Genomic DNA, 23,432 nt, shown 5'->3' on the forward strand with positions numbered 1-23,432 from the left:
GGAAAATAGGGTCTGCTTCAGTGCCAAGCATGTTGACTAGTTCCTGCCAGTTATCTGGTGCTTTTATTTTGAATGGCTTTTTGGTTCCTTCTTACTGAACTTGCCTGAGCCACCATTACTGACCTGTGGAATGAGGCTTTTCTGGTTCCATTTAGTGCACATGGCACACAGTAGGTGTTGAGATCGTACTGGGCAGGCCGGCCCCTCACCATTCTCCCTGTCCACAGAGGAGGTGGAGGCCTCCGAGATGGAGCCCCGCCTAGTGTACTGCTACCCTGTGCGGCTGGCCGTGTCTGCGCCCCCCATGCCCAGCGTGGAGATGCACATGGAGAACAATGTGGTCTGCATTCGGTATAAGGGAGAAATGGTCAAGGTCAGCCGCAACTACTTCAGCAAGCTGGTAAGAGCTTGGTGGGGGGAGGCTCTAGCTGCAGGCTAACTTGGGGCTTGGGGTCTTCCTTGACCTACAGACCTCAGCAGGTGACCCTCAGTGAGGGTGTGGGGCACCTGCTGAAGCCATTTTCTGTCCCACAGTGGCTCCTTTACCGCTACAGCTGTATCGATGATTCTGCCTCAGAGCGGTTCTTACCGCGGGTCTGGTGTCTTCTCCGGCGATACCAGGTACAGGCCTGGGGCAGCTGGGGAAGGGCTCCCCTTGGAGGGAGCAGGGAGACCGGGCCTGACTCTTGACTGGCTACGCTGCAGATGATGTTTGGAGTGGGCCTCTATGAGGGGACTGGCCTGCAGGGATCATTGCCTGTGCACGTCTTTGAGGCTCTCCACCGACTCTTCGGCGTCAGCTTTGAGTGCTTTGCCTCACCCCTCAACTGCTACTTCCGCCAGTACTGCTCTGCCTTCCCTGACACAGATGGCTACTTTGGTTCCCGAGGGTGAGAGCCCCTTCTGCCCATGCCCAGGAAGTGGTCCTCGGGGCATGGGTCCCACCTCAGCCAGCTGTTCCCCAAGACTTTAGGGCTCTGGAGGCAGGCAGTCTTGGGGGGTAGCCCTGACATGCTGCTTCACTTCTGGGAGCCTCAGCTTTTTGGGCCCTATGGGCAGACACGTAATACCTAACCTGGTCTGCAGACTTTTCAGTGGGTCAGCTCAGGTTTGGAGTAGGACCAGTCTGGTTCCAGACACTAAGAAATGGTAAGGCAGACTCAAAACCAGTGGGGGTAGGAAGAGCCAGATGAAGAGGATAGCTTTTCATCAAGAAGAAAGGGCCAGGCCTGGTGCTCAGCAGCCAGGGAAGCCCTGGGTGCGGCTTGTGTTGTGGTACCTTACAACTCCAACACCTCAGCTGCATAGGCAAAGACCCTGTACCCAAGCTTCTATCCTCATCCATCCAATGGGCATGTTGGCCTCTGCCTGACCATGCCATCTCTTCAGTGTGGCTGCCTAGGGGTGGAGGGATTCCCCATTTTTGGCTGGATCCAGGTGGGACCTAACATCTTCTATCCCTAGCCCCTGTCTGGACTTCGCCCCACTGAGTGGTTCCTTTGAGGCCAACCCTCCATTCTGTGAGGAGCTCATGGATGCGATGGTCTCTCACTTTGAGGTGGGTATGTGGCTACCGATGGGGAGGCAGGCAGAATTATCAGAGCCCTGGAGGGCAGCTCTTGATGTGTCCCCGTCCCCCAATCTCCTGTTCCTTTCCACAGAAACTGCTGGATAGCTCACCAGAGCCCCTGTCCTTCATCGTGTTCATCCCTGAGTGGCGGGAACCCCCCACACCAGTGCTCACCCGCATGGAGCAGAGCCGCTTCAAACGCCACCAGCTGGTCCTGCCTGCCTTTGAGCACGAATACCGCAGTGGCTCCCAACACATCTGCAAGAAGTGGGTGCCCAAGAGGCAGGGGAGGGAAGGAGGGCTGGGCTGGCCAGGCCAGATGACCAGGCCAGGCCTAGCCCCACCCTGAGCAGCTGCCTTTGCCCACAGGGAGGAAATGCACTACAAGGCCGTCCACAACACAGCCGTGCTCTTCCTACAGAACGAACCTGGCTTTACCAAGTGGGGACCGACGCCTGAGCGGTTACAGGAGCTGACCACTGCCTACCGGCAGTCAGCCCGAAGCCATGGCTCCAGCTCTTCCTCATCTTCAGAGGCCAAGGACCGGGACTCAGGCCGAGAGCAGGGGCCTAGCCGAGAGCCTCACCCCACTTAACACACCCTGCGGGGAGGAGGAGCCCCATGGGTGCTGTATGAATGGCTGGGACTCCAGGGCCCTCCCCTGGGGTGGCAGCAGGACTTGGGCTGCCAGTGACATAGGAATATTATGGCTCTGCTAGGGCTCCCCCTCCCTGCCTCCTCTCCCCACCTCGGACTCTGTCCAAGTCTCTATTGTAAATAGGCCCATGTCTTCCCAGCCCCACACTGACCCTGTTGCTGCCTTGTTTCATTTGTAAAAGGAAATACAGAACCCCACCAACAATGTGTGAGGGTCATGAGAGCAGAGAGGGCTGCCTAGAGCTACCTCTGGGATCATTCTCCACATCCAGGCTTCCCCTTCACATGACCCTTGGGGCTCCATGTTCCATCCCAGAGCCTTGACACAGCTAGGTGCCTCGTAGCCTCTGCCTGTGCTTAGCGGCTAGAGGAGTCCAAGGCCTGCATCATCTTGCTCTAAACTCCCAAAGCTACCTGCTGGGATACTTCTGGAACATAAGGACCTGTGTTGTGTACCCAGGCCAAACAAGACTCAAAGGCAGTGGAGCCATGCTAGTGAGAAGTCAGATGTTTGCAGTCCAGGGCTCAGGAAAAAACAGCCTCAGCACCACCCAGGTCTGCCATTGGAGTCCAGAGGAGGATAACAGTGTCTGCAGACTCTGGGCCAGGCTTCCTCAGCTCAGCCCTCTCCTGAGATCAGGCCCTCACCCCATGCGTGCACCCTCTGGGTCCACCCAATAGCAAGACCAAGGTACTCAGAGAGGCAGGGCAAGCTGACCACAGGACAGTAGCCTCAGGCCCTTCCTTGCCTTCTACTTCCTGGGTCCCTTGCCTGCTTCAGGCTGCTAGCAGCAAGTGGACAAAGTAAGTTGGTCAGGGCTGGACTCTGGTCCCTTTATTAAGAGTAAGGGCCCAGTGGGGTCCATCCAGAAAAAAAAAAAAAATAGATTTATCTCCCAAAGCCTGCCTGCAGGCTGGGGCACCCAGCATATTCTAGCTGGGGCCCATGGCTGCCTCCCAACCTTAACAGCACAGGTCTGGCTCCCTGGGAGTCAAGAGGGTGCTGGTTGCCCCGTATATGAACACCTTAAGGGGACAGGGAGGTGAGTCTCCCAGGTCCCAGGAGAGCCAGCCCCAATATCCACGATCGGCGTTGGGCCCTTGGGCTCAGTCATCCGTCAGGGTGATAACATCATACTCGATGCCCTGGTGCTGCAGCTGCTGGATGTGTTCAGGCACTGCCTCCTCGGTACCAAACAGGCCCTGGGCTTGGGCCATAGCAGCATCAGCGACTGCTGCCAGGGGAAGGGAAAGCAAGATGAGCCTGAGGCCCCAGGAGTTTAGGCCTGGCCCCAGCCACCTGCCATCAGGAGCCAGCCCCGTACCTGTGACAGCAGAGTGTGCCGCAGCCTCAAGCTGCGCCTGAGTGACAAGCTGCTGGCCTGGGGATACGGGCACGTACTGGATCTGGAAGGGAGAAGCTGGTGAGATCTAGCTCTGTGAGAGTATTGGTGCACCATCCCTGCTTAGTCCCCCCTTCCCTGGCATCCTACCTGGGACTCCTGCAGGAATGGGCCCCCCTGCTCATACTGAATGTGTGTGATCTGGCCCTCTTGGACCTGGAAAGGAAGCCAATTTGTGACTCCAGGAGGCCAGCAGCCCTCCAGACCCCAGCTCACCCCAGGTCTGGCCTACCTGGATATGATGGCCATCAGGAACCACAACATACTCCTGAGGCAGCAGATGCTGGACACCATCCTGAGAGATGATGTACTGTACCTAGAGAAGGGTGGAGCCAGGTAAGGCCAAGTGGAGGACCAGGGATACTACCAAGCACGGACCCTGGCAGGAGTAGTGTGGGAAGCACTTGTTCTCCCCAAGGTGGAACCCTAGTGGGTAGAAAGGGCGGGTCACCTGGTTATCAGAGGTGACCAGATGCTGTACTGTCTGACCGTCTGCTGTGGTGATCTCTTGGATGTAGGTGGCTTCCTCCTGCCAAGGCCAAAAGTGGCTGTAGCTTCAGCTTGGTATACCCCCATCTTACCTTTGTCCTGCCAGGGGGGTACTCCAACTTGGCTCTTACCTGATTGGTCACTGTCTGTTCCTGGGCCACGATGATGTGTTCCTGGCCCAGTGCCTGTTGCAGCCGTTCTGGGCCCAGGACTCCATGACTGGACTGGAGGGCAGCTAGGCAGAGAGCAGGGTGTTCACCCAGGGGCCTCAGGGAGGCTTGGAATGCCCCAGCCCAGAGTTATCCTCAGGCTGTGGCTCAAGCCTCTGGATCCCCTCTCACACCCTCCCTTCTGCCCCAGTGACAGCTCACTGTGCAGTGTGGCCAGTGTCTCCTCATCACTGTTCAGGATAATGGTCTGGGTGGGGGTCTGGGCTGGGGCCCGGGCTGCAGGGGTCCCTGACTTCCTCCCATCAGAACTGTGCAGCCTTTGGATGTGGAACTTGAGGTGCCCATTGCGGTTGAAGCTGAGGAAGGAGGAAAAAAGCCAGGCTCAGGGTTGTTCCACTGGGCATGCACCATGGCCCCATCTGGCAGTGCCTGGCCTCACCGCTGCCCACAGAGATGGCAGGAGAAAGGCTTCTCGTTGGTGTGGGTCAGCATGTGCCGCCTCAGGTCCTTCTTGTTCTTGGAGGCAAAGCTGCACTGGCTGCACTGGTGGGGCCGCAGGCTTGAGTGCTGTGCCATGTGGGCCTGTGGCGGGGGCAGAGGACAGGCATGGCTGGGTCAGGAAAGACAGCGAGCTCTCAAGTGCCTGGACAGTTGACCAGGGAGACCGGAGTCAAATCCCTGTGCACTAGACGAGCTGGGTCAAAAGCACAAACCTAGTCATCTCAGGCTCTGGCCTGAGGGTGGTAAGCCATTGGCTTATCTGAGAAGTCCCGGCCAGCAGTGGACTCTGCATATCCTTATAGGACTTAAGAGGTGCTGGGTGCAAGGACCTCTGACATCCCGGGCTCAGTCCAGCTTAGCTGGACTTCCCCTCAGGAAGATGTGGCCCTTGGCTCTAGTCCCTGAAGAGCTCATAGGGTGCAGGGCAGGGGTGGTCAGGAAACAAACTCAGCAAGCAGGGGAAGCCTCAGAGGGACAAGAAGCTGCTCCCTGAAATTTAATAGCTGCAGTCCCTACCCATGCCTCACACCGTCACCCCTGTGTTTCTGCTCCCACAGACCCCAGCCTCCATTCTCTCTTAGTGTTTTCCCCAGCACCCCAAGCCCAGCAATTGGCTGTGTGTCTGCTCTCTGCCCTGCACGCTTGCTTCACACTGGGAGCCATGTCTGCCGTAAGTCACTTTACAACCAGCTTCCCAAGAGATGGGACTGTGCTGAGTCACTCTGCCCCTAGAGGGGATGGAGGACCTGGCTGGGTTGCTCAGTAAAGGATTCTTACACACAGGCAAGGGCTAGAAGGCTCAGGCAGACGTGGCAGGGAGAGTGCTTACCCGGACCTCAGGCCACTGGCGGGCGCTGAAGGGGCAGTCTGGGCACTTGAAGGCAGCGGGCCCAGCATGGGCCCGCTTGTGACTCTCCATCTCAGCTCGGCCTGGGAAGGCCTCTGCACAGATCTTGCAGGAGAACTTCTTTGATGCTGCCGTGGCTGCTGATGGCGGGGAGGGCGGCACCACCAGGCCCAGGGCTTTGCTGGCTGCAGGAGGTGAGGAGGCAGAGCCCTGGGTATCCCCTGCCTGGTGGGTCTTGGCTGGAGACAGGGGCTCTGGGCCATCTCTGGGCAGCCCTCCACACTGTAACAGGGGCCACTTGGCTCCAGAGGTCAGAGCATCAGCACTTGGGAAGGAGATGGAGCCATCCGCAGTCAGCTGTGGAGAGAGCAGTAGTGTGAGGGGCTGAGGAGGGGCTGGGTGGGGGTGGAGGGACACACCCCAAACCTCACCTCGATGTGGTGTAGCTGGGTCCCATCAGCTGCCATTATGTAGTGGGTTCCCGTGTCTTTGAGGGTGTCGCTTACAACCACAGCCTGGGCTGCCTCTCCTGGGGGTTCCTCACTGAGGGCAGAGAAGGAAGAGCCTGAGGTGGGGTTCTAGGAGAGAATGGAGGGCCACAGGGACACCTTTCCAAGCCACAGGCATCAATTGTGGGTAATCCCCACCATAGGTAGGTGAGATGGGAGCTTTGGGGAAACCCGAGGCTCTGCCTTTGCAAGCTGAGTCTGCTGCCTTTTCCAGGAATGGCTTCCAGGTATCTAGTATTCTGTCCTGCTCACGCAGTGATATATTCCCTAATTCCTGTCCTGATGGGCAGGGCCAACAGAGAAAGGTGCTAGGAGTCCAGCCCAAGTCTGGTCAAGTGGGACAGAAGGCTGACTGCAGAGGGCAGAGGCTGAGAGGAGGCTTGCCCCATGCTGGACAGGGGCTCCTGATGCCAGCTCAGCACCTGCGCCCAGGGTTCACTTACATGGCTCAATGAACACACTCTTGCTCAAACTCGCTCATTGTAAGGAAGCCAAGTGCAGGTGCCAGGCTCTAATGCTGGCAAAGAAGCCTGAGCTTGTTCCGAATGCCAGCTGAAAAGACCAAGAAAACTGAAGACAAAGAACACCTGGTCTTGGGAACCAGTGGGACTTGGGTTCAAAGTCTTACCTCCTCCTAGTCTGATCTTAGGCCAATTACTAATCTCCTTGGCCTATTTATAAAAGGAAGGAAACAGCTCATGGGAGGGGGCTGGGTGAGATCATGAAAATCAAGTTCCCAGGACAGCTGATGGCCAAAGAATGGCAGCTCCTGACCTGTGACACTGTCCCTGTGCCCCAATCACTTTGTACAAGCTAGGCTAGGCTCAAGTGGGCAGGGCCCAAATGTGACTGTCTCAGCATGCTGCTTACTTATAAAGATGACAGGAGCCTGGCAGAGGACAAGTCTACCTGAAAGGTGTGCCAGGGGCTGATGTCCCCTCCTCTGTAGGGGGTGCTGTGATGACACTGTAGCCAGCCCCACCAAAGGGCCCAGGTGCCAAGGTGATCTGCTGTAGATCAGAGGGACCTAGCTGGCTCTCAGCTGCCATGCCACCCCCTGATTCTGCTACGTGCAGCGTCACCACCTGTGGAGTAGGGTCTTCAGGGGAGGGCTGCCCGCCAGGGGATGCGGATTCTGTATTCTCCGACTTCACCACAGCCACCTGCAACAGCACCAGTGAGCATGTCAGGCTAGAGCTTGCCAAGGAGCTGGAATGCAAGGTACAAGGCTCTTCTCTATCTTGGTGCCTTAGAGCTTACAGGCCACCACTCACTTGCAAAACTTAAGTGCTTTCCAAGATCCCTCTAGCTTTCCAAGTTGCATTGAGCAACTGGAAACAGGCTAAGAATACAGCAGTGATTATTTACTTTTTTTGGGGTGCTGTTCCTGAGACTTGAACTCTGGGCCTGGGTGCTATCCTTGAGTTTTTGTGCTCAAGGCAAGCGCTCTACCCCTTGAACCACAGCTCCACTTTGGGCATTTTAGTGGTGAATTGGAGATAATAGTCTCATGGAATTTTCTGCCCAGGCTGGCTTTAAACCATGATCCTCAGATCCTACCTCCTGAGAATAGCTAGGATCATAGGTGTGAGCCACAGGACTTGGCAAGAGCAGTGATTTTGCCTCCTTTCCTCTTTGGGGACATTTGGCAATGTGTGGAGACATTTTTGATTGGGGTTAGGGCTGGTACTGGCATGTAGTAGTACAGACCACCTCAGAATGCACAGGGCACTCACCACACAGAGACAGCTAACCTAAAATGTCAACAGTGCTACAACCAAGAGACTCTAGGGTAGAAGGACAAATGATAAACCATTATGATAAAAGTTTGAGTTCTAACATCTTACTACAAGGTTTGCTTTAAATGAATTAAAAGCTGAAATGTAACAGTTGTAAATATATTAATATAATATTTCATATAACAGTTTATAAAATATACTATTTATAATTATAATAGATTATACTATATATGATGTACTTCTAGTATACTGTAATTTATAAAATATAGTATAGTTCATAAAATATAGTGTATAAAATTTGTTATTTTGTAATATAGGAGTACACAGATTTTTCTGATCATGACAGAAAATAGCAAAACAAACCAGGAAATGAGGTTGGGAAACAAAGAAAGTATTTTTTAACAAAACATAAAAGGGAGACTTCCGGGCTGGGAAGGTGGCTCAGTGGTAGAGCACTTGCCTTGCAAGCCTGAGGCCCTGGGTTCGATTCCTCAGCACCACATAAGCAAAAAGAAAAAAGCCGGAAGTGGTGCTGTGGCTCAAGTGGTAGAGCGCTAGCCTTGAGCTGAAGAGCTGAGGGACAGTGCCCAGGCCCAGAGTTCAGGCCCCACGACTGGACTCCCCCCCCCCCCCCAAAAAAGGGGAGACTTCCTCCAAGTTAGTAGAAACAGAGAAAGAATAGAAATTCAACCTGTTACAGTCACACAATTATAAAGACCATTGACAAAACTTCAACCAGATTGCACTGCTTGAATTAATGACAACCTGCAAACAATGCAAATAAATAATCCTGAGAACATCTACATGCTACGATGATAGAGGTGTGACATGTAAGGGCTATGTAGGTGCAGGCCAGGTTACACATCACATTGTTGAGGAGAAAAGTATGTGGCTAAGGAGTATCAAGTGTGACCTCAGTTTTAAAGGAACAAAGGTATAGGTGCTAGTGAATGGAGAAAACCCTGAAAATTTCTCCTTACTGGGTATCTGAGGGAAGTGGAAGAATGTTAAGGACTTTCACCTGTATTGAACACTTCTTAGTGCCCATTTTGGTTTTTCAACAAGAATATGCTTTTGTAATCAGAAGCCAAAATAAGCTGGGCATGGTAGTGTATACCTGTAATCCTAGCACTTGTAAAGTAAAGGCAGGAGGACTGGAGGCTCCAAGCAGTACAGTGTACGTTACTGGTACGTGCACAAAGCCCAAGTTCCTAGATGTGATCACACACACACACACAGCAGCACCACCACCACCAAATCAAAACAGTGCATGTGATGAAGGGACCATTTTGAACTACTTCATTGGACTACTTTTAGAAGAAAAACAGACCCTATCTTCCTGCACACACACAAAAATAAATTCCAGATAGAGTAATTATTTAAGCATAGAAAGAGAAACTCTTTTAAAAGGTTTATAAATCAGCCTGGTACTGGTGGTTCATGCCTGTAATCATAGCTACTCAGGAGGCAGAGATTTGAGGATCGTGGTCCAAAGTGAGCCCCAGCAGGAAAGTTCTGTGAGACTCTCATCTCCAATTAACTACCAAAAATCTGGGAGCGGAGCTGTGGCTCAAAGTGATAGAGTGCTAGCCTTGAGCAAAAAAGCTCAGGAACAACGCCCAGGACCCAAATTCAAGCCCCACAAACAAGAACAACAACAAAATTTACAAATCAATGTGTATCTAACCTTGGGGATAAGGCTGAAGAAAGCCTTTCTAGGGAAAAATGGTACAAGCTGTTTACTTGCTGGATGCCCCCATTGCAGCAGAGAGGGTGGTAGGGTGGGTGGTGCCCTGATCTCCTGGGCCTCCTTGAGCGGCAGAGCCCATCTCCCTAGGTTGCCCACCAGGTTCAGGGAGTCTGTTCCCCACTAGCTGGAACTAGCTAGCAGGTAGGTGGCTCTGAGTCGTCATTCTCCTCCACCCCATCCTGAGTGCGTCCTCCGTGGGGCTGTGCATGCTGGGTGGGGAGGAGGCCCCAGGAGACTCACCTGTAGGGCTGTGCCCCCCAGTTCCCGCTGGGCACTCATGTTCAGCAGTAGATCTAAGGCTGTCCGTGTGGCCATTGCGGTGGACTCCTCAGCTCCTGGGTAGGGTAGGACCTGAGCTCAGAATGCCTGGACATGGTACCAGTGCCGTCCTCCCACTCCCCGTGGGGCCCTGGTCTCCCTGGAGCTCACCGTGCTGGTAGATGATGGTCGCACCACCCAGGGGGTCAGAACAGAGCAGAGGGGGGGTCTCAGGTGACTGGAAAGGTGCTGCCTCTTGTGGGACCTGGGGGTGGGGACAGGGCCGAGCCTGAGAAGGGTGGTCCAGACCCCGAGTACCTTCCCTAAGCACCTCTATTGCTCGGCATCCCCCATTGGCCACTTTACTTCATCTCACCTCCACTTTTCCAGCTCCCTCCCAGAGCTCAGTACCACAGAGGAACTGAGGGCTCACAGAGGAGAGGTGACTGTCCTCCGGAGGTAGGACTTGAACCCAAGACCACCATCTACAGTCTATGTTCTATCAGCATGCCACTGTGAGCCTCAGTGTTGGCCATGAATGCTAGCTGCTCACTGAATCTTTTTTTTTTTGTGTGTGTGTGTGTCTGGTCGTAGGGCCTGAACTCTGGGCCTGGGCACTGTCCCTCAGCTTTTCAGCTCAAGGCTAGTGCTCTACCACCTGAGCCACAGCGCCACTTCCAGCTTTTTTGCTTATGTGGTGCTGGGAATCAAACCCAGGGCCTCAGGCATGCAAGGCAAGCGCTCTACCACTGAGCCAACTTCCCAGCTCCTGAATCTTCTTTTTTGTTGTTGTTGTTGGTCAGGGGGCTTGACCTCTGGGCCTGGGTGCTGTCCCTCAGCTTTCAGCTCAAGCAAAGGCTCTACTACTTGAGCCATAGTGCCACATCCAGTTTTCTAGTGGTTTATTAGAGAAAAGAGCCTCACAGACTTTCTTGCCCAAGCTGACTTTGAACTGCAATCCTCAGATCTCACTCTCCTGTGTAGCTAGGATTATAGGCATGAGCCACTGGTGCCTGGCCCACTGAATTCTCTTCTTCTTTCTTGCTAATGGCACCGATTTCTTTCAGGACATGCAACAGACATAGCTACAAGCTACATTCCTCACCTTCCCTTACAGACAGGTAAAGTGTGGTCACGTCGCTAAGCAAGGGACTTTTGGTAAAGTTCAGCTACTGGTATTTCTGTTCATCATACTGGTACTAGACAGCTGCGCCAACTCTTAAGCTCAGGACTGCTGTTCCTATGCCACAGTGCAGATGTCTGCTGTCTGCTTAGCTGGGCCTACCTCAGGGGGTCCTGGGGAGCTGGGAGGTGGGCCAGGGGCTGCACTGTGCTGCTGCTTCAGCTCCTCGATCTGCTGCAGAGAGAAGAAGGGGCGGCGGCGGGAGGGGGGCTCCTCGGGGTGGCGCCGCCCCCACTCCTCAAAGCTACTGGCGTGTCGGCAGCGGATGTGCAGGCGCAGATTCTTCTTATGCCGCGTGCTGAAGTGGCAGTACTCGCAGGCGAAGGGCTTGGCTCCTGCAGACACATAGGGGCACACTCACACCCCCTGGCCCTGCAGCAACGCTCTCAGGGATGGTAGCATGGGACACTGTCCGCTGGAGGGCCAGGGTAGAAAAGACTAGGGCCACTCTGCGCTCTGAGCCATACCTAGGCTCAGAGTCACATGACTGTACCCTTCTGTTGTGTCACCAACCTCCAGATAGCCAGAACCTTGGCTGAGAGCTGCCACCATGGGGCCCCAGAGCCCCCTTCCATGGGCTGAGCAACACCACTGCTTCAGCTGCTGCATCTGGGGGAAGCCCTGGGAGCCCTGGTCTAACCCCAGTGCCCAGCACACGTGGGAATTAGGATCCAAGACTTACTTTCCCAACCCTCACCCGGTGGACCCTTCAGATCCCCTTCCAAAGGCAGGCGCAGGGAGAGGGAACCTGCCCCAGGACTCCCAGCACACTTGCTAGAGCTTCTGGCTGGGTTGCCAGAGGGAAGATGATGAAAACCGAGCCTCTAAGGGAGGCTTGGGACCCTGAGGACTGGACAGGGACACCGGGTTGTGCCCAGCCTGACCTGTGTGCTTGACAGCCACATGGGACAGCAGGAAGTCCTCACGGAAGGTGCGGTAGGGACAAAAGCTGCACTTGAAGGGCTTGTCGCTCACATGGGACAGCTGGTGGTTCAGCAGGGCCTTCTTGTCCTCACACACAAACTCACAGAACTCACACTTGAACCTGGAGGCAGTGTGCGGGAGGCTGGTTCAGTGATGAGAAGCACACTCACCCCCAGGGGCCCGGGGAGGAAGGGGACGTACCTGCGGTTAGCTACAGCTTGGATATGCGTGAGCAGGTGCATTTTGAAGGTGTAGCGCTTCTTGAAAGACTTTCCACACTGTGAAGGGTGCAGGGATTAGACGGGACGTCGCCCAGGGGACACCCTCACCCCAGCCCCAGCCTGGCATGCACCCCCACACCCCACACACGCCTTGTCACACATGTGGGGCTTCTCCGTGCTGTGTGTCTTCATATGCTGTGTCAGTCTCTTCTGCATGGGGTACACACGGCCACACACAGGGCAGGGGAAAGAGCTCAACTTTGGGGTCTGAGGAGACACAGAGGGTGTGACATGGAGAGGAGAAGAGGAAGGGGCCTTGCCTTCTGCCTCTATCCATCAACAGCCTCAGGCAGATCCCTTTTTAGCCCAGGGTCCCAGACTCACCGGATCTGGCCTCTTCTTCCTGGAAAGAAAGATTGAGAAATTAAACCATGCCTTCCCTAAGCCTATGAAAGATGCTCTCATGCCTACCACACCCATCTCAACCCTGCGCACCTTTGCCCTTCTCCTAGACCAACCAGTATTTCCCCCAGAGGGAGCCCATGGGGAAATGCTGAAGCTCTCTGTGGTCATCCCCGTTCTATACCTGGCCACCAGGTTTCTCTCCTCACAATCACACAACACATTTTTTACTAAAGGCTTCATGAAGACCCTCAGGAAAGAAAGCCATTGGAAAACAGGCCTTCAGCCTGGTAACCTTAACCTTACTGGGTCACAGAGCTTCTCTTCCTTTTGGTCAGTTGTTTTGAGGCTTGAACTCAGGGCCTAGTCACTATAACTGGGCAATTTTGCTGAAAGCTTAAGCACTGTACCACTTTGAAGCACAGCACTACTTCTGATTTTCTGGTGGTTAACTGGAGATAAGAATCTCAAGGACTTTCCTGCCCCAGCTGGCTTCAAACTGTGATCCTCAGATCTTGGCCTCTTGAGTAGCTTGGATTACAGGCGCGAGCCACTGGCGCCTGGCTTCTCCCATTTACTTAATTTTTCAAGAAAACCCATAAACATTTTGGGAAGCTGGCTTTCCACACACTTGGCTGGAGTCTGGATCCCAGGGGTCTTTGTATCCACCCTTGGTGCACACCTACAGTTCCATGAGCAGCCATCAGACCCCTGTGTCCTATCTGCTTTCATTGCTGTGCCCAGAAAGCACTGCATCTTCAAGTCCCTGAGGGAACTCCTACAAGCAACTTTTGCCCTCAGTTTTCAGTTGAGAAACTAAATCAATGACAGGGGACGACTGAATCCCCACATTCTTTGGCCAAATGGTAAGGGATGGATCGCCTCGTCTTCCTGGCCATGTCTCTTAACAAGCTGCTGGGACTGTGGTGATCCTGGGCCTCCATCTGCCCCCTGCCTGGCCTCCCTGCCCCTGTCCCCACCCAGCCCACTGACCGGTCCCGGCTATGCACAGCTGCATGTCGAATGACGTCCTTCCGGTAGACACTGGTGTAGCTGCACTCGTCACACTTGTAGGGCTTGCTGCCCACGTGGTTGAACATGTGCTCCTGAGAGAGAGGGAGGCTGGTGGGCTGGGGCTTGGCCCCCCGTCCGTGCCCATGCTCACAGCATGGGGCTCACAGCAGGCTCCAGGCCAAGGGCATGAGGACAGCTGGCACTGCTGCTAGGATCTAGGACTGCGATGGCTGGGAAGTCTCAGCAGAGTGCCAGGCCCAGTGCTGGCTCAATATGTGACAAAAACGGAAACTGAAGCTCAGGACAGGACCTTGCAATGGCAGTTCCTGGTGATGTTCCAGGTAGCACAGCTCCACAGCCCATGCTCCAATGAAATGTCCCCCTGTGAAGCCCACAACACCAAGCTGTGGGTCCCTGAGGCTGGGAGGGGGCAGCATAGGAAGAAAGTACAAGCTTTGGCACTTGCCCCAGTGTCTGAGGGACCCTCCTGCATTGCCAGGCCAAACCAAAGTTCCCTGGGTCAGGAAAATGGAGCCATCAGCCTACAATCTTGCTGGGCCACAGGACAGAGGATGAATTACTGGGTGAGACCAGCCATGGGGTTGCTGCAGGGCCCAGCACCTTCGGGGCCCTTTCTTGAGACACATGGCTGCCATCTGCTGGAAAGGTTCTATCACTGCGTCTCACAAAATCATGACTGCCAAACTGTAGCAAATAAATCTGTGTCCTGGGGTGAACTGTCCTTTTGAAAATAGGGTTCCAGCTGGGCGCCGGTGGCTCAGCCTGTAATCCTAGCAACTCAGGAGGCTCATGATCTGAGGCTCATGGTTTGAAGGCAGTTCAGGCAGAAAAGTCCCTATGAGTATCTCATCTCCAATTAACCACTCAAAAACCAGAAGTAACGCTGTGGTTCAAGTGGTAGAGCACTAGCCTTGAGCACAAAGCAGATCAGGAACTGTGCCCAGGGCCCTGAGTTCAAGCCTCAGGATTGGCACACACACACAAAAAAGGTAGAAAATAGGGTGCCATTGGTCTTTCCATGGCTGCCTTCTGAAGGATGCAGCCAACCCAGCATGTCTAGAAAAGCTACGTATCCTTACATGCTGGGGCCAGGTTGCTGCCTGATGCCTTCTGCCTTCCCCACCTTCCCACCTTGAGTGAGGACCAGCGTCGGGAGCGGTAGCTGCACTGCAGGCACTTGAAGAGCTGTGGGTCTCCCGCCTCGTGGGAGTTGACGTGGAAGCGCAGGTCCTCATGGGACAGGAAGCGGGAACCGCAGATCCGGCACAGATAGGGCCTCAGAAGAGGTTTGGGTGATTTGTAGTAGTACCTGGTGGAAGGGTGTGGGCGGGTCTTGCTGGGCTGTGAGTTCTGAGGCACCACCACCCTCCCTTTACCTCTGTTCTGCATACTTGCGATACTTCTTGCCTAGGAAGCGCCTGGAGGGTCGGCCCCGCCGGCGGGGTGGGACATCGGGCTCATCTGACTGGCTCACACCTGGCTCCACAAGGCTCTTGCCTGCCTTGTCTGGGGCTACCAGGTGTCCTGGGCCGGAAGAGCTGGGAGCTTCAGGATCTGGAGGGCTCTGTCCACTCTGGGAACTCACGAGAGGCTCACCCACACCTGCCACAGACATGCAGCTCATAATCATCCAGACAGAGCAGGCCAGATGTGGACAGAGGGCTGGACACCAGCCAACCTCTCTTTCTAGTCAGTTCAGAGGGGCCTGTCCATATGCCACCCTCTCCTGAGCTAATGCCTCCAGCCCAGCAGTTGACACAGGATGCTGTCCAGAGCAAGAGGAAGAGCTGGGGACCACCCTGTCCAGAGAACTGGGTTCTGGCTTCAGCTCACTTTCCAACTGGCTGTGCACCCTAAGGCAAAACCACTCCTTTCCTGAGTTCCGTTTGACCTTACAGGACATTTCAGGCCAGGGGAGGCAACAACAGCAGGACTTTAATTCTGGTGCTCTTTGGAGAGACTGGTCAGAAGATTTCAAGTCTTATCCACTTGAGTGTGTGGAAAATACTACTTTAAAAATTAAGGGGCTAAGCAGTCAGTGGCTCATGCCTGTAATCCTAGCTACTTAGGAGGCTGAGATCTGAGGACTACAGTTCAAAGCCAGGCTGGGCAGGAAAGTCCATGAGACTCTTATCTCCAATTAATTACCAGAAAACGGAAGTAGCACTGTGGCTCAAGTGCGAGGGGCTAGCTTTGAGCCAAAGAAGCTCACAGACAGTGCTCAGGTGGAGTCGAAGCCCAGAACAGGGGCTTCAATAAGATCTCCAAACTGCAAAGACACAAGACCACCAGGTACCTTTCTGTGTATGGTTTTTTTTGTTTTTTTGTTTTTTTTTTTGCCAGTCCTGGTGCCTGAACTCAGGGCCTGGACACTGCTCATGAGCTTCTTTTGCTCAAGGCTAGCACTCTACCCCTTAAGCTATACAGACTTCTGGCTTTTTCTGTGTATGTGATACTGAGGAATTGAACCCAGGGCTTCATGCATGCTAAGTAAGCACTCCACCACTATGCCACAATCCCAGCCCCTCTGTGTATGTTTAACCCTACAAGCCACCCTTAGAAGGCAGGTGCCCCCCTCCATTAGCATAAGGAACAGAGCCCAATGGACAAAGTGAGAAGCTCTTGGTTACGCAGTGCATATGGGTGGCACTCACACCCATGACAGGCTCCCCGTTCCAGCTGAATGCTGGAGCCAAGGCTCCTTGGACAGTCTCAGTTTAAGCCTTGTTTGTTCTTATTTTGCTGTTTTAAACCTTTCCTGCTTAGTTTTCCCCCTCCCCTGGTCCTGGGGCATGAACTCAGGGCCTAAACTGTCCCTGAGCTCTATCATTTGAGCCATAGCGCCACCTTGGCTTTTTGAGTTTATTGGAGAGAAGAGTCTCATGGGGACTTTTCTGCTCGGGCTGGCTTTGAACTGTGACCTTCAGACCTTAGCCTCCTGGGTAGCTAGGATTACAGGTGTGAGCCACCAGCGCCCAGCTTTCCTGCTTCTTCTGCTGTGACAAGCCGCCAGTAGATGTGCCTCCGTGAAGCCTTTAAGTCCCTGGCTGGTGCCAGGAGGGCTCTGCTGAGCACTTGTGGGCTGGCTGGTTTGAGACTGTCACTTCATACACTTATTCTCCAAGAGCCTTCCATAAGCAGCAGGGAGTGAGGCCACCCTGCCACCCGCACAGCCCTCCCCAGACCAAGTCTCACCACCCAGGAGGTCCGAGGTCTCCAGGCGAGGCAGCTTCCGGGGCCGGCCAGGTCTCCTCCGGGGTCTTGGGGTACTGGGGGTGGGTCGCTGAAGCCGTAGCTGCCGGCCTCGGGGCTCATCTTCAGCTGGATTGTAGTCACTGTCCTCTGTGGAGACAGGGAAAGGACAGTGCTGGACCAGCCTTTCCAGCCCTAACCCCAGCCCAGATCCTCTGCAAGACCACTTCCACATCCCGCCCAGTCCTCCTTCAAGCCCACCCAAGTGAGCACTCCTGCAAGTACTTACTTACTCTGCACCTTTCCTGACATTAGCCTGTCCAGTGACACCTGGCTGCGAGACACTTAAAATGTGCCTTGTGCCCCCAAGACATAGGTAGGTGCAAAATATGCACTGGATTTCAAAAATTAGTGTAAGAAATAAAAGTAAGCTGGGAGTAATGGCACACACCTGCAGTCCAGCACTTGGGAGGCTGAATAAAGAAGATCTCAAGTTCAAGGTAAGCCTGAGCTGTACTTGGGAGACGTGTCTCTGTCTCTCTCCCTCTTGCATGCATACACACACACACACGCACGCACACACACGCACGCACACACACACACACACATACACACATACACGCACACACACACACAGTGAAATAGCTAGTAATTTTCTAATTGTTTATTGAACTAATACTTCACATATTAGGTATATAACATAAACAGTTAATCTTTTTTTCTAGCAAAATAATGAAATTATTTTTTTCTTTTTTTTTCTTTTTGCTGGTTTGGACTTGATCTCAGGAACTGGGCTCCATCCCTGAGTCTCTCTGTGCCCAAGGCCAGCACTCTACCACTTGAGCCACAGCATCACTTCTGACATTTTCTGAGTCGTTTATTGGAGATAAGAGTCTCAGGGACTTTCCTGCCTGGGCTGGCTTTGAACCATGATCCTCAGATCTCCGCCTCTGAAGAAGCTAGTATTACAGGCAGGAGCCCTTGTTGTCTGGTGATTTATTTTTTTCTTTTTGGTGCTACTAGGGTTTGAACTAAGGGACCTGTGCTTGCTAAGTAGGTGCTACACACTTGAGAGAGGCCTTGCGCCCTTTACTGTTCATTTATTTTTTGGATAGTCTTTCAGTATTGCCTGGGGTTAGGCTCAGACTTCAGTCTTCTACCTACAAGTTCTGGGTAGCTTGGACCACAGGTGTTCATCACTTCACCTAGACTGTTGTGGATATAGGGTCTTGTTAACATTTTGCTGTGGCTAGCTGTAAAATCTCCATCTTCCAGATCTCTGTCCTGAGAAGATGGCATCACAGTCACAGACCGCCACCATACCTGGCTATTTCCCTGAGTCTTTCTTTCAGATAAATGAGGCCCCTTATTTATTTTCTTTGGTGCACAGCCTACACAACAGCACAGAAATCCCTGTCTCTTATAACAGAGGTTCAGGAATCCAGTCACTGTAGATGGGAGTGGGGACATGGGGCTTGGAGGCACAGGAGCTTACCCTCCAAGTCATCAATGGCCCCTGCATCTACGATGTCGTCATCCTCCTCCTCTTCTGGACCTTCCTCCTCTGGGGTCTTGGTGGCGGCGGTGTCCCCCTTCCGCACACGTCCCTTTTTACCAGCTGTGGACGCTGCTGCTGCCACCAGGGAGGGAGAGACAGGCTTGCCATGTGAGGCCCAGCACCCCAGCCCCACTGGGCCACCCACACCAGGCAGATGCTGTGTGCACACCTGGACGGAGGTGCCGCTCACGCATGTGCCGCAGCAGCGTGGCCTTGGTGCTGCTCCGGTACTGGCACATCTTGCACTTGAACTGCTGTACCACCACCACCTCCATCAGGGCCTCCAGGCTCTGTAGGTCCAGCTCCTCAGCGCCAGGGGCTGGGAGGGGCTGGGGTAGGGAGCTAGATCCAGCTGCTGCCTCCTCAGAAGGCTCTAGACTTGTGGATGTGGACGTGGGGCCATCTGCCAGGGCCTCGATGGCTGCCAGGCTGTGGGCCAGGGTGGAAGTGGACATTGCTGATGTCATGGGGGCACCTGGGAGTAGGAGAAGGTGGGGGAGATTATATAGAGGGCAGGGCTGGCTGTGACCTCCAGATGCCCCTCCTACACAGGCCTGGGGATCCCAGAACCAAGTCCCCTGCCAAGAGGGAACTCAACCGAGAGCAATGGGGAACCTGTCAAGCTTGCACGGGACCTTTGCTTGCTATAGGGCTCACTGGGCCTGCAGTAGGGTCTTACCATCATCTGGGCCCTGCAGGATGAGGTACCGTGTGGTCTCAGCCCCGCCATCTTCAGCACTGGTCACGGTGATACAGCCTGGTAGAGATAGGAGGTCATCCTGGGAGGGCCTCCAGCTGTCTCTGCACCCTAGACCCTACTGGGCAACTGGAGACCAGCTGCACTGATCCTCTGAGCCTCAGGTGTCCCCAACAGGGCTAGTGTGAGGACTGGTGCAGGTCACCTGCTGGCCCAGGCACCAGAATGGCAGTGCTACCACAGCAGTCCATCCTTCCTCTGCTCCAAACTTCAAGGTCAAGCCTAGGCCCTGCACTTCTCTTTCTCTATTTTTGTGCCAGTACTGGAGCTTGAACTCAGGGCCTGGGTGCTGTTCCTGAGCTCTTGTGCTCAAGACTAGTGCTCTACCACTTGAACCATAGCTCTTCCAGCTTTGCCCTGCTCACTCCTTTCTTCTTCTATTTTTTTGGGGGGGAGGGGTGGTCCGTGGGGCTTGAACTCTGGGCCTGGGCGCTGTCCCTCAGCTCTTCAGCTCAAGGCGAGTGTTCTACCACTTGAGCCACAGCGCCACTTCCAGTTTTCTGAGTGGTTTATTGGAGATAAGAGTCTCACGGAGTTTCCTGACTGGGCTGGCTTTGAATCGCAATCCTCATATCTCAACCTCCTGAGTAGCTAGGATTAGAGGTGTGAGCCATTGATGCCTGGCTTCCTTTCTTCCTTTCACTTTTTTCTTTCTCCCTTCTTTCCTTTCCTTTTGTGTATCAGTACTGGAGCTTGAACTCAGGGCCTGGGCATTGTCTCTTAGCTTTGCCACTCAAGATTAGCGCTCTACCACCTGAACACAGTTCTACTTCTAGCTTTTTGCTTGTTAATTGGAGAAAAGAATCTCACAGACATTTCTGCCCAGGCTGGCTTCAAATGGCAATCCTCAAATCTCAGCCTCCTGAGTAGCTAGAATTATAAGTCAGAGCCACTGGGCCCAGCTCTCTCAACCACTTTCTCAGGGTGTGCCTAAGGACTGTGTGAGGCACTCAGATCTCACGAATGGGAGCAGGCTCAGGGTGGCACTTCACAGCATGGGTCTGGGATCACCTCAGAACTCACTCTGGATGAGGTCAGGCCCAATGGTAGACTCAATGATCTTGTCAATGGCTGAGCCAAGGTCTGAGGAGGAAGCTGTGCAGTCCGCCACCAGCATGTTGGGGTCTGGGAGGGCGCTGGAGTGTACCAGGACTGTGGGGCCACCTGGTAGCTCTGCTACAGTCCCCTGAGACACCGAAGATGAATCTGGGAGGTAGCCATGAGGTAGGGGGTCCGTGCTGGAACTGCTCTCAGACACCTCCTCCTGGGGGGGGGGGCAGGGGGAGAAACATGGGGTTCAGGTGCCAGAAGTGGGCCCAGGGAAGGCAACCTGCCAGCTCCCTCCACCTGCTAGCTCTGGCTCCTGAGCCCTAGGATACAACAGGGGGGCAACACACATGCTCAACTGCACAGAGGGCCAGTGGCAGAAGCTCTCCATGCAAAGCGCACCATGAAGTCACAGGACACCCAGTGGTGTTTAGCGGCTCTTCATACCCCACACCACAGCCAGATGGAGTGAGCTTCATTGGGCTTTTGCGTAATTCATTCAATAGGCCTGAAGTTCTTCCCAGTCCCACCCATGACTCTACTCACCCTCATTTGGCGCTTCTAGGAAGCCAACCCTGACCCCAAGGCCAAGGCAGGACCTCTTCCTCTGCAGTCCCATGGGTCCCCATCACTGAACTGGCAGGCTGGGTTTGTCCTCTGGGACAGTTTTCCCATGTGGAACCAATTTCTTAGCCCTTTGCAACCTCAGGTCCCTATGCCAACTGCTCTCCACAGAGGTCTTATCCTCACTGGCCTCAGAGTCTAGCACATTCTGGACACCGGGCAGCCCCATTCTTATTTTACCCTGGACTTGAGCACTATCTCAGAGGTAACAAGGGCCAGACCTTGAGTGCTTCCTGTGTGCTGAGCACTGCTTGAATTCCTTTGCATCCTTAAACCTCATGGAAACTACTTGAGGCAGGTGTATCTGTTACTCCCACTCTACAGATGAACAATATGAGGGTTACACGTTGGTAGTCATGATCACAGACCTACCAAGATGCAGGGCCAGAAAGAGATGATTCATAAGTGTGTTTCCCACTTGACACATGGGGAAACTGAGGCTGAAAGAGGTGTCAAGAGTGAGAGAGAGACAGGGCCAAGACTCGAATCAAGACACCGCTTCCCAGAGTGGGAGGCCGCCGGATAGTGCTGTGGATTTGAATCCCGGGGCTGTTAGCACTGTGCTGTGCCTCAGTTTCCCTTTATGTACGGTGAGGGAGGGCCGCGGTAGTATGTGCCTTACAAGGTATGAAGCTAAAGAGAAGACCCATGGCAGGGGTGGGACAGAGTGTCTGGTTCGGAAGCGATAAATGCTAACTTCACCGCAAGCTAATCCTGCAGACGCCTGCTCGGGCGGCACGGTCCGTCCGCCTTCTTCACCCATGCCTTCCCGCCCGGCCATACCAGAGAGCGGCTGCCGCTGTCCGAGCTCTGCCCCACGCCAGAGTCGTCCGCCTCGGCCGGCCCCAGGGCCGTGGCGGAATCGCTGCTGTCGGCAGACACGGCTTCCGAGGTGCCCACCCCCAGGCCGCTCTCCGAGGGCTCCTCGGGCCGGCCAGGCCGAGGGGTCGCGTCGCTACTGCTCTCCACCTCGTTTTCCTCCATTGGCTCGGGAACCGGACTGCCAGGGGGAAGCGGGGACGGGGGCTTTCACTCTGCGAGGAGAGGGGAGGAGAGCTGCGACCAACCGGCCAACTCCCCGGCCGCCACGACCCGCCCGGCGCCGCCCGGGCGCCCATTTCGCAGATGCAAAGACTGAGTCTCCGACGGGGTGGGGTTTTGTGGTGTTTCGAGGAAAGAAGCTTCCGGAAGACCAGCCTGGCCTCCCGGGCGGGCGCCGTTCCGGGTGAGGTGGGTCAGTGGCGGGTAATCGTGGCCACACAGAATGGTTGGCCCTATGGCCCCCGGCGCGGTGGTTCAGTCCTCCGGCCCCCCGCGACCCCCGAGTGCTGGGTCGGTGGTACAGTCCACAGGCCACCACCCCCCCCCGGGGTCAGTGGTGAGCTTCGCTCTCCCGCCCCCCCCCTCCTCCGGCTGCTCGGCGGAGGGGGCTGAAGCGACAGTCTCGGGGCCTGGTGACTAGGGGCTGTCCCCGGCGCTGCCTGAGCTCCAGGCCCGACGCCATCTTGTGGCGGCGCCGCGTTTCCGCTCAGGCAAGTGCGAGAGCGACTAAAGGGCCTGGGACCCCGGGGCCCTGTTCGGACAGCCCCGCCGGCCTGGGACCTCGCCGCCGGGTAGTCCCTAGGCGGGACCCTACATCACAGCAGCGTGCGGGAGAGCATTCTAACCCTACCCGGCGCTTACCTGAGGCTTTTGTCGCCGCGTCTCTCCCCGACTCCGGCATCGACGAGGTCGCCATCCTCTTCCCTCCGCTGCGGAGGGACCCATCGGCTCACTGTGGGCCGGAACTACTTCCACCGTCGCCACAGGGAAAGACAGATTTCCAGTGTTCCGGAGGATCACCTGAAGGCCTGAAAGCCGTAGTCAGGCCCAGATGTGCTCTAAGATTTTATGTGATGCCCAGGATGGGCGGCAGGTTCCGCAGGGGCCTAGGGACTACTTTCCGTCGCGGCGGATGGCTACATAGGAAGTGGTTTGACGTCATGCAGGTCCCTTCCTCGCACCGCGGGTGGGGTCCCGCTCTCCTGGGCGTGGCTACGGGAGCCACGCCCTCTCCTGGAGTGGCTCTGGGGCGAGCCTGCGTCTCTGGGACCCTTAGACTTGGCAGGAAAGAAGTAAATGCTATCGATCGTTTGCCCTGGCATTTCACCGATTACTTAACTCTCGCCTTGAGCGTGATCTAATCCTTCCCAGTTAGACTTGACGTGCTACGACGGAGTAGAGCCTGTAATTCTTATTGTACAGTTAAGAGGTGGGAAAGGCTGGTCCAAGATGACTTGAAGAGGACTCCTAGGGGCAAATCCGGAAGGCTTGGGTCTGGGGATGGGGAAGGAGTTAATGCCTGCTCTTTAGTGAGCTTTGTTCGTGTACCCCTTACCTGCATAGGTCATACTCTCACAGCTGTCGTCTGCCCGCTGTAGATAGCATAGGCAAATATAGAGGTCAGGGACTTAGCTCGGTGGCAAGCTCGGTGTCCTGGGTTCAGTCCCCAGCACCACGGGGGAAAAAAATAGATGTACATATATTTAAAGTCCTTTAGAAAGCATAGACTCCCTTCTCCAGGTGCCCAAAATGTCACCTTCTGTTGAAGCCCTTT

The 23,432-nt window shown here is 54.8% G+C and overlaps 2 protein-coding genes across 3 annotated transcripts in view; one reads left to right on the top strand and one right to left on the bottom strand.

Annotated features, from left to right (window-relative positions):
* Pcif1 (phosphorylated CTD interacting factor 1) overlaps window positions 1-2,432 on the top strand; it is a 14,873-nt gene extending 12,441 nt beyond the window's left edge. Inside the window, exons 12-17 of the mRNA XM_069989880.1 lie at window positions 228-400; window positions 535-621; window positions 706-890; window positions 1,465-1,558; window positions 1,662-1,837; window positions 1,940-2,432. Coding sequence (XP_069845981.1) covers window positions 228-400; window positions 535-621; window positions 706-890; window positions 1,465-1,558; window positions 1,662-1,837; window positions 1,940-2,165 — 941 coding nt within the window. The 3' untranslated portion in view covers window positions 2,166-2,432. The remainder of the gene's footprint in view (window positions 1-227; window positions 401-534; window positions 622-705; window positions 891-1,464; window positions 1,559-1,661; window positions 1,838-1,939) is intronic.
* A 608-nt stretch (window positions 2,433-3,040) lies between these two features.
* Znf335 (zinc finger protein 335) lies at window positions 3,041-22,694 on the bottom strand. Of its 2 annotated transcripts, none has more exons than XM_069989878.1 (28): window positions 22,520-22,694; window positions 21,620-21,870; window positions 20,189-20,429; window positions 19,088-19,165; window positions 18,578-18,883; window positions 18,346-18,483; window positions 16,854-17,000; window positions 15,050-15,260; window positions 14,790-14,967; window positions 13,617-13,729; window positions 12,606-12,624; window positions 12,372-12,488; window positions 12,202-12,278; window positions 11,961-12,121; window positions 11,179-11,411; window positions 10,065-10,158; window positions 9,876-9,970; window positions 7,056-7,309; window positions 6,069-6,180; window positions 5,620-5,994; window positions 4,729-4,871; window positions 4,491-4,645; window positions 4,251-4,354; window positions 4,082-4,159; window positions 3,863-3,946; window positions 3,721-3,786; window positions 3,553-3,634; window positions 3,041-3,462 (listed from the first exon to the last, which is right to left on the bottom strand). In XM_069989878.1, the coding sequence occupies exons 2-28, from the start codon at window positions 21,818-21,820 to the stop codon at window positions 3,335-3,337; spliced, it is 3,990 nt and encodes a 1,329-aa protein (XP_069845979.1). In that variant the 5' UTR covers window positions 21,821-21,870; window positions 22,520-22,694; the 3' UTR covers window positions 3,041-3,334. The 2 variants fall into 2 exon arrangements, with proteins under 2 accessions (XP_069845979.1, XP_069845980.1); XM_069989879.1 differs by having other exon boundaries at window positions 18,346-18,480; window positions 22,520-22,693.
* Window positions 22,695-23,432: the final 738 nt, after the last annotated feature.

This window comes from Dipodomys merriami, unplaced genomic scaffold, assembly GCF_024711535.1.
Source record: "Dipodomys merriami isolate MVZ:Mamm:240054 unplaced genomic scaffold, mDipMer1.0.p SCAF_39, whole genome shotgun sequence".
Taxonomy (NCBI): Eukaryota; Metazoa; Chordata; class Mammalia; order Rodentia; family Heteromyidae; genus Dipodomys; species Dipodomys merriami.

Excerpts from the sequence above, each read along its gene's own strand:
- Znf335 (XM_069989878.1), bottom strand. The coding sequence starts at position 21,820 with ATGGAGGAAAACGAGGTGGAGAGCAGTAGCGACGCGACCCCTCGGCCT. Across the intron at positions 20,430-21,619 it reads ACAGCGGCAGCCGCTCTCTG|GAGGAGGTGTCTGAGAGCAG; the intron begins GTATGGCCGGGC and ends CCCCCCCCCCAG. Across the intron at positions 3,787-3,862 it reads CTGATGGCCATCATATCCAG|GTCCAAGAGGGCCAGATCAC; the intron begins GTAGGCCAGACC and ends CTTCCTTTCCAG.